General features: G+C 39.5%; 1 protein-coding gene across 2 annotated transcripts in view; it reads right to left on the bottom strand.

Moving 5' to 3' along the window:
- Positions 1–12,737, bottom strand: part of cpsf1 (cleavage and polyadenylation specific factor 1) — a 40,800-nt gene that overhangs the window by 2,318 nt on the left and 25,745 nt on the right. For both annotated transcript variants that reach the window (XM_061897349.1, XM_061897350.1), the window contains exons 23-32: positions 10,913–11,119; positions 10,745–10,834; positions 10,531–10,674; positions 10,308–10,460; positions 7,907–8,023; positions 7,728–7,818; positions 7,508–7,592; positions 5,009–5,150; positions 4,777–4,929; positions 4,529–4,705 (exon numbers count right to left, since the gene is read on the bottom strand). In XM_061897349.1, the coding sequence (XP_061753333.1) occupies positions 4,529–4,705; positions 4,777–4,929; positions 5,009–5,150; positions 7,508–7,592; positions 7,728–7,818; positions 7,907–8,023; positions 10,308–10,460; positions 10,531–10,674; positions 10,745–10,834; positions 10,913–11,119 (1,359 nt within the window). The remainder of the gene's footprint in view (positions 1–4,528; positions 4,706–4,776; positions 4,930–5,008; positions 5,151–7,507; positions 7,593–7,727; positions 7,819–7,906; positions 8,024–10,307; positions 10,461–10,530; positions 10,675–10,744; positions 10,835–10,912; positions 11,120–12,737) is intronic.

The raw sequence follows: 12,737 nt of genomic DNA, 5'->3' as shown, positions 1-12,737 counted from the left end.
ACCTGTTTTTAAAGAACCTACTGCAAAAAAAGCTAGTTAAAGATCCTTTATATGACCAGACCACTCTGCTGTTTTAAGGACCCACAGCAAAAGAGAGTCCAACATCCAATATATGACACAAGTGCTTAACCATTGTTAGAGGGCACCTATGATGATTTTAATATACATCATGTATTGGATATGCTATAGTGTACATTTTGCTCCAGAGTCATAGTTTAAACCTACTTTTTGCATATGTCTGCAAGGCGTTCCCAGATTGCAAATAAAACCCCACCCAAACCTCTCCAAAAGTAATCATAAATATGTATATATATTTTTTTTCTTAAAAACAACTGTTTGAATATACAAACCCTGTTTCTATATGAGTTGGGAAATTGTGTTAGATGTAAATATAAACATAATACAATCATTTGCAAATCATTTTCAACCCATATTCAGTTGAATATGCTACAAAGACAACATATTTGATGTTCAAAATGATACATTTTTTTTGTTGTTGCAAATAATCATTACTTTTAGAATTTGATGCCAGTAACACGTGACAAAGAAATTGGGAAAGTTGGCAATAAATACTGATAGAAGTTGAGGAATGCTCATCAAACACTTAAATGGAACATCCCACAGGTGTGCAGGCTAATTGGGAACAGGTGGGTGCCATGATTGGGTATAAAAGCAGCTTCCATGAAATGCTAAGTAATTCACAAACAAGGATGGAGTGAGGGTCACCACTTTGTAAGCAAATTGTCGAACAATTTTAGAACAACATTTCTCAACGAGCAAGGAATTTAGGGATTTCACCATCCGTAAATTCATCAAAAAGTTCAGAGAATATGGAGAAATCAGTGCACGTAAGCGATGATATTACGGACCTTTGATCCCTCAGGCGGTACTGCATCAAAAACCGACAGTGTGTAAAGGATATCACCACATGGGCTCAGGAACACTTCATAAAACCACTGTCAGTAACTACAGTTGGTCGCTACATCTGTAAGTGCAAGTTAAAACTCTACTATGCAAAGCCAAACCCATTTATCAACAACACCCGGAAACACCGCAGGCTTCGCTGGGCCCGAGCTCATCTGAGATGAACTGATGAAAAGTGGAAAAGTGTCCTGTGGTCTGACGAGTCCACATTTCAAATTATGTTTGGAAACAGAGGACGTGGTGTCCTCCAGAACAAAGAAGAAAATAAACATTCGGATTGTTATAGGTGCAAAGTTCAAAAGCCAGCATCTGTGATGGTATGGGGGTGTATTAGTGCCCAAGGCATGGGTAACTTACACATCTGTGAAGGCACCATTAATGCTCAAAGGTACATACAAGTTTTCTGAGCACCATATGTTGTCATCCAAGCAACGTTATCATGGACGCCCCTGCTTATTTCAGCAAGACATTGCTAAGCCACATGTTACAACAGCGTGGCTTCGTAGTAAAAGAGTGTGGGTACTTTCCTGGCCCGCCTGCAGTCCAGACCTGTCTCACATCGAAAATGTGTGGCGTATTATGAAGTGTAATATACAACAGCGGAGACCCCGGATTGTTGAACGACTAAAGCTCTACATAAAACAAGAATGGGAAAGAATTCCACTTTCAAAGCTTCAACAATTAGTTTCATCAGTTCTTAAACGTTTATTTAGTGTTGTTAAAAGAAAAGGTGATGTAACACAGTGGTGAACATGCCCTTTCCCAACTACTTTGCCACGTGTTGCAGCCGTGAAATTCTAAGTTAATTATTATTAGCAAAAAAAAACAAAGTTTATGAGTTTGAACATTAAATATCTTGTCTTTGTAGTACATTCAATTGAATATGGATTGAAAAGGATTTGCAAATCATTGTATTCCGTTTATATTTACGTCTAACAAAATTTCCCAACTCATATGGAAACGGGGTTTGTATATCTTGAAGAGGAATGTCACTGCTGTTATTTCCAGACACGGTCAAAAATACACTTCATAAACATGATACAGTGGAACCAGGATTTATGAACCCTTCTGTTTGCGAACTTTTCCGATTAATGAACTTTTATATCGCATCAAATATTCTTCTGTGTCTGTGTACAAAAGCTATGTTCATTCATTTGCTCGTGTTGAAAAGATTGACGAAGCAGACTTTGTGCCACAGCAAGTTTTAAATGTGGTAAGAACATACTTTTTTGGTTTTCATTCAGGTGGTCTCTTTATATTGCTGCATTCATTTTTCCCTTTATCCTGACAAATCTCCTAGTTCCACTTAAAACCATCCCACCAGCATGATGCTGACACCACCATGCTTCACTATAGGGATGGTATTGGCCTGGTGATGAGTGGTGCCTGGTTTCCTCCAAACATGATGCCTGGCATTCATGCCGAAGAGTTCAATCTTTGTCTCATTAGACCAAAGAATTTTTTTTCTCATGGTCAGAGTCGTTTCGGTGCATTTTGGAAAACTTTTTGCTAAGAAATGGCTTCCGTCTGGCCACTCTGCTATACAGGTGGATTGCTGCAGAGATGGTTGTCCTTCTGGAAGATTTTCCTCTCTCCACAGAGGAGAATGCTGTTGCTCTGAAAGTGACCCTTCAGTTCTTGGTCACCTCCCTGACTGGACTACGATGATTGTATAGAGACATTCTGGATGAAAACTAAGTTTTCCCATCAGACCTGATGGAGCTTGAGAGGTGCTGCAAAGATGAATGGGCGAAACTGCCCAAATATAGGTGTGCAAAGCTTGTGGCATCATGTTCAAAAAGACTTGAGGCTGTCAACCTTTGCCAAAAATTGCTGCCAAAAGTATTTTAAATTTTAATACATTTGCAAATATTTCTACATTTTGCTTTTTTTCTGTCAATATGGGGTGCTCAGTGTACATTTATGAGAAATAAAGTGATTTTTTAAATTTCTTTTAGCGAATGGCTGGAATGAAATAGAGTGAAACATTTAAAGGGATGTGAATACTTTCCTTAACCCACTCTACACCTGAACATTCACACAATACCTTTTTTTTTTTTTTTTACACACTATTTTTAGCAGAATTTATGTCACTGCATGTCACACGTCAACGTTATTATGCACATCCCAAGATTATATGAAAATAACACTTCATCCTACCTTCTCTTATGGTCTCTCAAACCAAGTAATATTGTCACAATAGTGCAGTCTTTTCCCGTTAGAGTTTCGCGGCTAATCCAGTTTGCACTGGTGCATCTTGAGAGAACAGTCCCGTGTAAAATGTCGTAAAGACAAATTAACATGAACATTTTTATTTTATAGACGGTAGTGCAAATGGGAGGGCATTAAATTAGACTACAGGCATGTGAGCACCCTTTAAGAAAAAAAAAATGGAAAACTGACGGAAAAAAAATTATTTTAACATTAGAATTAACCTGTTTCAGCAGTCTTTTTGACATTTACATGTCCCATGTAATCGACCACACCAATTTTACTAGATCATTTACAAACATTATTATCAATCAATCAATCAATGTTTATTTATATAGCCCTAAATCACAAGTGTCTCAAAGGGCTGCACAAGCCGCAACGACATCCTCGGTTCAGATACCACATCGGGGCAAGGAAAAACTCAACCCAGTGGGATGACAATGAGAAACCTTGGAGAGGACCGCAGATGTGGTAGACCCCCACTCCTCTCGGGTGACCGGTGCAGTGGACGTCGAGTGGATCTAGCATAATATTGTGAAAGTCCAGTCCATGGTGGCTCTAACATAATAGTGAAAATGTCCAATTCAATAACATGCATGCAAAAAACTTGTTTCCCATTTGGCAACTCTATCCTGTAGCCACACCCCTTCCGGTAACGTACTCCCTGTGTTGTGACCTCTGTTTACAATCAGTCCCTTCAAAAATGTACCTCCTTGCTGGCTGCTATTAAATACTTTACAACTACGACTGGTTCGGAACTAACAGTGTAGCAAAGTAGAAAGCTGTTAACGTTGTGGCTCGGAGAGCGAACAAGTAAGTAAGCAATGTTAACTGACGTCGTAGCTTAGCCAATCTTAAAAAAAGACTCAAACACTGCAGGCAGAGGAATACAAAACTGCATGCAAGCCCTCACGTAAACGCATGAACCTACTGATTTGGCATACCGTATTTCCTTAAATTGCCGCAGGGCATATAGTATGCGCCTGTCTTGAATTACTGCCGGGTCAAACTCACTTCCCAAAATAATTAGCGCATGCTTAGTATTACCGCCTGGTCAAACTCGTGACATCACGAGTGACACTTCCCCTGTCATCATTTTCAAAATGGAGGAGGCTGATTTCAATACCGGTAATTTGAAATCGCATAAAGGGAAGAACATTAAGAGCTATTCAGTAAGATTTAAGGTCCAAACTTACATCATACTCAAATTTTTACTGCATACCTTTGGTAAGTGCCGGAGTGAGAAGAGGTTTTAAATTAATTAGCGCCCCGGCGGCAATTCAAGGAAATACGGTAGTTTAACACAAGTATCCGACATTGTAACAACATTTAGAAGTCAGAGAAGATGAAAATCATCACAGGTCCCCTTTGAAGGTTTGTGTTCGCGGCTTACCCTGCTGACGAGCGAGAGCGTCTTGCTCGACTCCTGGTAGCGCAGCAGCGAGATGCTCTTCATCAGGTCGGCGGCCAGGATGAAATTCTTGATGCTGAACATCTGGTGGATGTGAAGCTGCGTGTCGATGAAGGCCATGCCGGTAAGGTCGTTGTCCTTAAGGACCCACAGGAAGATCTAGGAAAAATGTGAGAACAGGTTTTAATACAGACCTTTCCCCAAATGTGGTTCTTTTTAAAAAGGGATACCTTCTGTCCAATGGCCGACACCAAGTAACCACTGCAGTGACACAGCGCCGTCACAGGGCCTTTCTGCTCCTTTTCATAAAGCACTTTGAACTTGTTCTTAGTGAGTGGCTGACCCGGCTCTGGCACCACTTCAATCACATCCAGGATCAAAATCTTGAAAGATGAACACAGGAAAAAGAATTTGCCAGTGTGACACACCTTTGCAATGATCACATGGCTGTGTGCTGCTCACCCTCCCCCTGCAGGTGACCTCCTCCCCCTGCAAGACGCAGGTCCCAGCGGCGATGTAGCCCTTAAGGCCGGACACCGTCTCCTGACTCCTCAGGGCCACCGTTTTCATGCAGGTCACATGCTCCCACTCCTCCAGGTCGATCCTGGTTGAGAGAGAAAAGGTCAACAACCGGGATGAATACGACGCAATGTTTGTAAAGGTCCCCTGTGACGCATAATGGGCTTTTTGATAAAGTTGTAACAGTAATATACAGTGAAACTTTGATTTACAAACTCCTCGTTATAGGATATTTTTCATTTCAAACCACAGGCCAAATAAAAAAATGCTTTGCCGTACAAACTTTGTCTCAGTGTACAAACGTTTCATTCATCCACTATGGATTGAACTTTCACAGTATTATGTTAGACCCACTCGACATCCATTGTTTTCGGTCCCCTGGGGGGGGGGCGCACATATGCGGTCCTCTCCAAGGTTTCTCATAGTCGCTGTCACCGACATCCCACTGGGTGTGAGTTTTCCTTGCCCTTATGTGGGCTCTACGGAGGATGTCGTTGTGGTTTGTGCAGCCCTTTGAGACACTAGTGATTTAGGGCTATAGAAACAAACATTGATTGATTGATCTGTTTTCTGGCCGGCAGCATATCTATTGTGAGCGGGCTTATTGATAACCATGCTCATTCAGTCAGCAGAGCTGCTGTTAGCTACTGTGCTAATTGCCACGTTGTGTGCTTTTAAATGTTTTTTTTAGCCTTTTTATTTTTTTTTAGTTCTGCCAGCTCAATGTATCCATAGACAACCATGGATAAATGATGCATGGTTCAAAACATTTAGATAGACAGACAGTAATTTATTGATTCCTTCAGGAAAATCAAAATTCCAGCAGGAGTAAGTATTTGCAGTATTTATTAAGTATCTACAGCGTTGTTGACACTGCCTCCCTCCTCCTCTCCTCGACTGCACAGCAAGATGATTAACCAACAATGTAAGGGGCGTGGATACAGTTTGTAAGACAGGCATATTTGATATTTTGACATATATCAGCATAGTACTTTTTTTTTTTTTTTTAACAACTATAACTACACCAGCATACAGAATATATACAAATTTGATTTGATACCACTGTTGAAAAAAGAAAAAATGCAAAAAAATGGTCAAATAGATTGTAAAAACCCAGGCAGTGTTCAAGCACCAGCCCATTTTCCCTGCATGAGAAAAGTGTCCCATTTGTTCGAGCCCTTTAATTTTAAAACATTCAATTAAAAATACTCTCATCGTCAATAATTTCCCCCAAATATGTGTTGATATCTGATGAGGCATTTATCTGAGTTTTTGTGAGGATTCTTCCTCGGTCTGCTGAGCTGTGTTCACAACGGCGCCCACGCGACCACGCCCTCCTTCTAAAGGCAATGTTGATCTACAGAACATGTTTCCTCTTTTTGCAGCGATATCCATATTTTGTCCTTCTTTCCTGGCGTCTTCCCACTTTATTTGTTTTCGTTATTGCAGCAATGGAGTCGCTCGATAAGCCTTCGTTCGCAACACTCTGAACGTGTGCTAATTCGCGGCCGCCACAGCTGCTCACTGCTCCCCTCACCTCCCAGGGGGTGATCAAGGGTGATGGGTCAAAAGCAGAGAATTTCACCACACCTAGTGTGTGTGTGTGTGGCAATCATTGGTACTTTAACTTTATAGAGAAGTATTGCAAGCTTAATGTTCAATGATTCAATCAAATGACAATGCAACATAGATGGATGGACATGAATACGACAAAAAATATATCTCGGCCACAAATCTAAATTTTGCATAAATATCTAGACAAATTGAATAATTAATATACAAGTAAAGAAGAGCAGGCAGCAGATCACACATTCTCATACTTTCTGTCACATCAAGGAAGAAATAATGTCAGCCAGCTTGAAAAATGTCTCACATATAAGCTATGTCAAAGAAGACAGAATTGTTCATATTAAATGTTCCTCACAAGAAAACCTTAAATTCATAAACTACAAAAAATGTGATTGAGTGTATGGCGAGTTATTGTGATGGAAATAACTTTTGTTCCAGAGTAGGCCATTAAATATTTGTTTCATTTTTTCTATTGATTTGAATCCCATATTCAGAGGGAGATTTCCTTGTAAAATTGCATTAGACACACGTAATAAAAGTGTTTTTGTGAAATCCTCCGACTTTATTTGGTGCTAAATTACAACAACATTATCGCCGCATAAAACAATATTTTGCTATTTCTCCAATGCTTCCTAAAATTTTAATTAAAAACAAAAAACAACTACAACTGAGAGCTTTGTTCAGCTATTTTCTGACGTATACTAATATTGTTTTGTTAACTTTTACTACCAATTAATTTTGACTCAGCCCTGAAAAAAACCATATCGGTTGATCACAAATTTTTAGTAGGGGTTACTAAAAGCACTTTTAAACCTCACTGCTAGATTTTGTCCAAGAACTTGTTCAAAAATGCTACATTTTGATCAATTTTACCGTGTGTTGGGAATTGTCTCCCAGCTGACCGGCGAGATGAGCTGGATGGAAAACCTCTCCTGTAGAGGGTTAATGTAGCGATCATCTGCAAGGGGACAAAAGCGCAATAGTAAACAACACTGGATCAATGTAGAAACATGAAAGGAAAAACTAACCACTTCAATAAGCACATTTGGTGTACCTAATGTGTCCAACGTATACATGTCTGTTCATATGTTACCTCGTTCGATGGTTTCAAACTCCTTCTCCTCTCCCGTCATCCTGGGGATGCGCGTACACAGCTCTTTCACGCTGGTGCACACAGCATACACCTGTAGCGCAAGACACCAGAATACTTAGTTAAGATTAACGTCATATCAGAGATCATTCCTGAAATTCCTGTAGCTGTGAGAGCCTTGCCTTGGATTCCACATGGTAGGAGACGTAGTGGACGGTGCACCTCAATGGGATCTTTCTCACCGGCCATGGAGCGTCATAGGACAAGTAGGTGGGCAGAACGCTAATCCTCAGCTCCCCCTGCAGGCATGTTCAAACACACACACAGTGAAACGTGGTTTAAGTGACGGATGTCCAAAGAGTGGCACATTGTAGAATTAACAAATACAAAATGGGAAAATAGAGCCTTTTTACAACATAAAAAAATCAGGGCAATGATAGTTAACTATCATTTCCTTGAACGGCACTATTTTTTTCTGACCCCAGATTAACGTGCACACGTTCTGTCTGACCCTCAGTACTGTGGGAAAATTTAAAACAGCGAGCAATAACGGACAAAGAAAAGGGTACATTATGAAAAGCCCAGATCCAAAGACATATTAAGTCGTTCTCCCGACAAGACTAGTTTTATTCATGATTACCATGAGCGGTCACCACTAGTGCACCTTTCCGCCAGTGCGCTTGCCTTCAGAGAGGTGGAGTTTCTCTCTGTGTTCACAGTTCAGTGCAGTGGTAACAAAAAATGTAGATTGTTACCGTAACTGCTTTAGTAAGATAGGACACAAGCTCAAGAAAAAACAAAACGGTAGGCAGGAAGTTTTTTAGTGCAAGCATTTGGTCTGTCGGCAAAACATTTATAGACACCTCTTCTCAAACCAATCACATGCATCCGGCTTAAAAAAAAAAGCGCTATGAGTCATATCTGTGATACTTCTTTCTAAATAACTGCGAGTACATCAGTTGAGGAATAGGGGTGGAGATTTTTTGAGGAAGGCTCTAATATTGAGTCTATTTTTTTATATTAACTATTAATATGTTCTACTTCAGTGGTTCTCAACCTTTTTTCAGTGATGTACCCCCTGTGAACATTTTTTAAATTCAAGTACCCCCTAATCAGAGCAAAGCATTTTTGGTTGAAAAGAGAGATAAAGAAGTAAAATACAGCACCTATGTCATCAGTTTCTGATTTATTAAATTGTATAACTGTGCAAAATATTGCTCATTTGTAGTGGTCTTTCTTGAACTATTTGGAAAAAAAGATGTAAAAATAAGTAAAAACTTGTTGAAAAATAAACAAGTGATTCAATTATAAATAAAGATTTCTACACATAGAAGTAATCATCAACTTAAAGTGCCCTCTTTGGGGATTACAATAGAGATCCATCTGGGGCGGTATAGCTCGGTTGGTAGAGTGGCCGTGCCAGCAACTTGAGGGTTGCAGGTTCGATTCCCGCTTCCGCCATCCTAGTCACTACCGTTGTGTCCTTGGGCAAGACACTTTACCCACGTGCTCCCATTGCCACCCACACTGGTTTAAATGTAACTTAGATATTGGGTTTCACTATGTAAAGCGCTTTGAGTCACTAGAGAAAAGCGCTATATAAATATAATTCACTTCACTTCACTTCATGAACTTAATTCTAAACATTTCTTCACAAAAAATACATCTTTAACATAAATATTTATGGAACATTTCCACAAAAAATCTAGCTGTCAACACTGAATATTGCATTGTTGAATTTCTTTTCACAGTTTATGAACTGAAATTCATATTCAGTTGAAGTATTATTCAATAAATATATTTATAAAGAATTTTTGAATTGTTGCTATTTTTAGAATATTTAAAAAAAAATCTCACGTACCCCTTGACATACCTTCAAGTACTCCCAGGGGTACTTGAATGTTTAGATGGCTGAATATTGTATTTTATTAATACATTGAGAAGGTTGAGACATCGTCATGCAAAAATATGAATACCATTGACTTGTACAACACGTAATATAAAAAATATCAGAAGCAATTTTCAGGTAGAAATATCACAATACATTACCAAACATCTTCGTAACAATCCACATTTTGTATTATTAATGCGTGAAACAGGCATCTGAAAATGGAATGTACTGTAGCTCCTCTCCTCTGAATGCTAGTGGCCCTACAGCAGGAATTAAAATTCTGTCGGGGATACACCCACGCACTGCAGATAATTTAATATTGTCGTTAAAGGTGTGTTCATGTCCATCTCGTGTTGAGCTCTCTTAAAAAAGCATAATGTATAATAAACATGTCATTACAGCGAACAAATTGTCCAAGCATAGTTTAAAAAACTTGAAAATGATCTGTGTATGGTATACTTATTAATGTTGAAAATTGTATTTACCTGTGATTCTCGCGATTAATTTTGAATTAACAATGAACAACGTGATTAATTGCGATTAAATATTTGAATCGCTTGACAGCCTAAACATAAAATAATATCCAAATAATGCGTCCTTTGATTTTTTTTTAAATATACAGCCCTCAGTGGAATAAGTTTAGACACACCGGGTTTAAGTGATACAGTAGCACGTATATGTCTTGTGCTTACCTGTTTGTTGAAGTAGAGGAAGCCTTTGGGGCAGTTGATGTTATGGAAGGGGGAAAAGGACTCGATGGTGCCGTCGATGGTCATGGGGTGGAGTCTCAAGGCGCCTCGAGAGGTGACCAGCATCCAATGAGGGGAGGGTCCACAGATGAACACCTGAGAAACATACAATACATGAAAACAGTTCGGAAATTACGGACAAAATGTTGTTGTATGATGTTTTTACCCCCGAGTATGCAGAGATGTCCTCGAAGTATCTAAACCTCAAACTACGACTTTTGACCGCTGTGTCATCAGCGAGGCCACCTTCTGCCTTCCTATCTTTCTTTGGCTTCGATTTCTTTTCTCGGAAGTTAATGTTGTGGGGCACCTGTGTCGGGCAGAACTTAGGATTGGCATCGTCGAGAAGTGATCCCCTTTTGGTGTGATTGCAATCATACCTTTTTGAAGCGCACTTTGAGGTTATTCTGAGGTTGTTGCTGATCATAAGGGAAGGCTTCATAGATGAGGAGCTCTTGTTCCACATGCACCTGGGAAACAACAGCATGTTGAAACGGAGGAATGATGCATGGGGGGGGGCACCTTTCGGGGGAAAAAAATCTACTCACTAGTAAATATGGGCGACTGCGGTTGTTGCCAAGCGAAATCAAAGACACCTCCTTGACCACCGGGATGTCTCCCTGACGAGTGACTTCCTCTTTCTTCCCTTCACCCTGCGTTGCTGATTGGCCGGACGAGCTGTCCACGAGCACCCTCTGACCAACGGGGAAGTTTTTTACTAGGAAAACCAATCTCCAGTCTGGCAGCTGATATATCTGTTTAAAGAAAAGTTTAGGTAAAAATATGTATACAGTGGAACTACGATTTACAAGCCCCCTCTATTTCCAAACTTTTCGATTTATGAACTTTTCAATTGAGCCAAATATGCCTCGGCGGGCGAACCTTATCTCTGGGTACAAACGTTTTACACATCATTCGTTTTGTGTCCCGCTTGCAGGTAAAAAGCAGGGGGCAGTACAAGTACTAGTCACTTCTCAGTGCTTCAGCTTGTGTGACCTTTCTCAGTTTGTTTTACCTTTTGACAAGTTTTTGTCCATTTTTATAACTCAATGAGTCCCAAAAAAAACCCAAAAAAGCGTGGTAAAAAAGAGGGAATCGCTCTGGAGTAAAAAATAAAAAAGACTATTTGCGAGCAGTACCTTAATAGCTCCCACACGTACGGAAGAATCGACAGAAGAGGCTTTGGACTACACCGAGTTTTAATTGTAATGAGACTGAATTTTTCTGCAAAAAGATGCCAAAGCAAACTTCCTCCACAGCGGAGAAAAGCTATCTCATGTTCAGTGGGGACTTTTTCAAAGCACACACAGCGTCTTTCTCCCCTGTACCTTTCCTTCTCTCCCTCCCACTGTCTGCTCCTTTCCCGTCAGCTCCTCCTTTGCGATGGTAATGAAAGTATTTTTTTTTTGTAATTGTAGCAATATGGTTGGTAAATCTATTAATTTTGTGATTTCTGATTATTTGTGAGGGCACCAAAGTGACTTCCGTGCGTGGGATTTTTTCGAACAGTAGCACATAGAGCAAAGCAGCTTCTTGTTTTTTGGTTTTATAATTAAAATTAATTAAATCAATCACCCCTTTAGGTTTGTTTGCTATACAGTACTGTATTGCACTTTGTATTGTGTTCAAAGTGGACAAACCTTCACTAAAATATGGACATTTGTCGAGGTTGATACCCATTATTCATATTTGTACATATTTTTTATGAAGAAATTTGCTTCACTATACAAACTTTTGGATTTAAGAACACTATTTAAGAAGCAATTACCATATTTTTCAGACAACAACTCTACTTTTTCCTACGATTTACACCCGGCTGCTTGTAAAATGGTGCGGCTTATGTATGGATTATTCTTCGCTATAGGCCATAATCTTCTGTACTCAACAAATAGTTTTAATAAAACACAGACAGACACACTAAAAAAGTGTTATTGTTTGTGCTATGGCGCCATCATTGGACGAGTTCGCTCACTGCAGGTGCTGAGGGGTGACAATGCAACTCCTGTATTTGTCCATAGCGTTTTCTGTTTAAAAAGATTTGTCATTTATCACTCCAAGCAGTTTCACAAATTGACTACAAACAATTCATACTTACTAAACTGTCAAATGTGTGATGTTTTATAAGTGTTTTCATGAATATTTGTGTGTGCTATCGTAATGTAATCATGTAAGCGATCGTTAGCATTAGCAAATATGCTAACACGTTTACAAGTGACTGTGTTAGTATTATTAACTTACAATGACATTCTTCTTGTATTGTTTCCATTTCGTAAATTGTCCAAATTGGTTACCGTGGAGTTATTGAGTCTGTTTAGCTAGTCGGTCCATGACGATGACTTCAGTTTTGTTTGATCAGCTGTATTACTGCAGTGT

Source organism: Nerophis ophidion, linkage group LG04 (assembly GCF_033978795.1).
Source record: "Nerophis ophidion isolate RoL-2023_Sa linkage group LG04, RoL_Noph_v1.0, whole genome shotgun sequence".
Lineage (NCBI taxonomy): Eukaryota > Metazoa > Chordata > Actinopteri > Syngnathiformes > Syngnathidae > Nerophis > Nerophis ophidion.
This window is presented reverse-complemented; position numbering and strand designations above follow the sequence as displayed.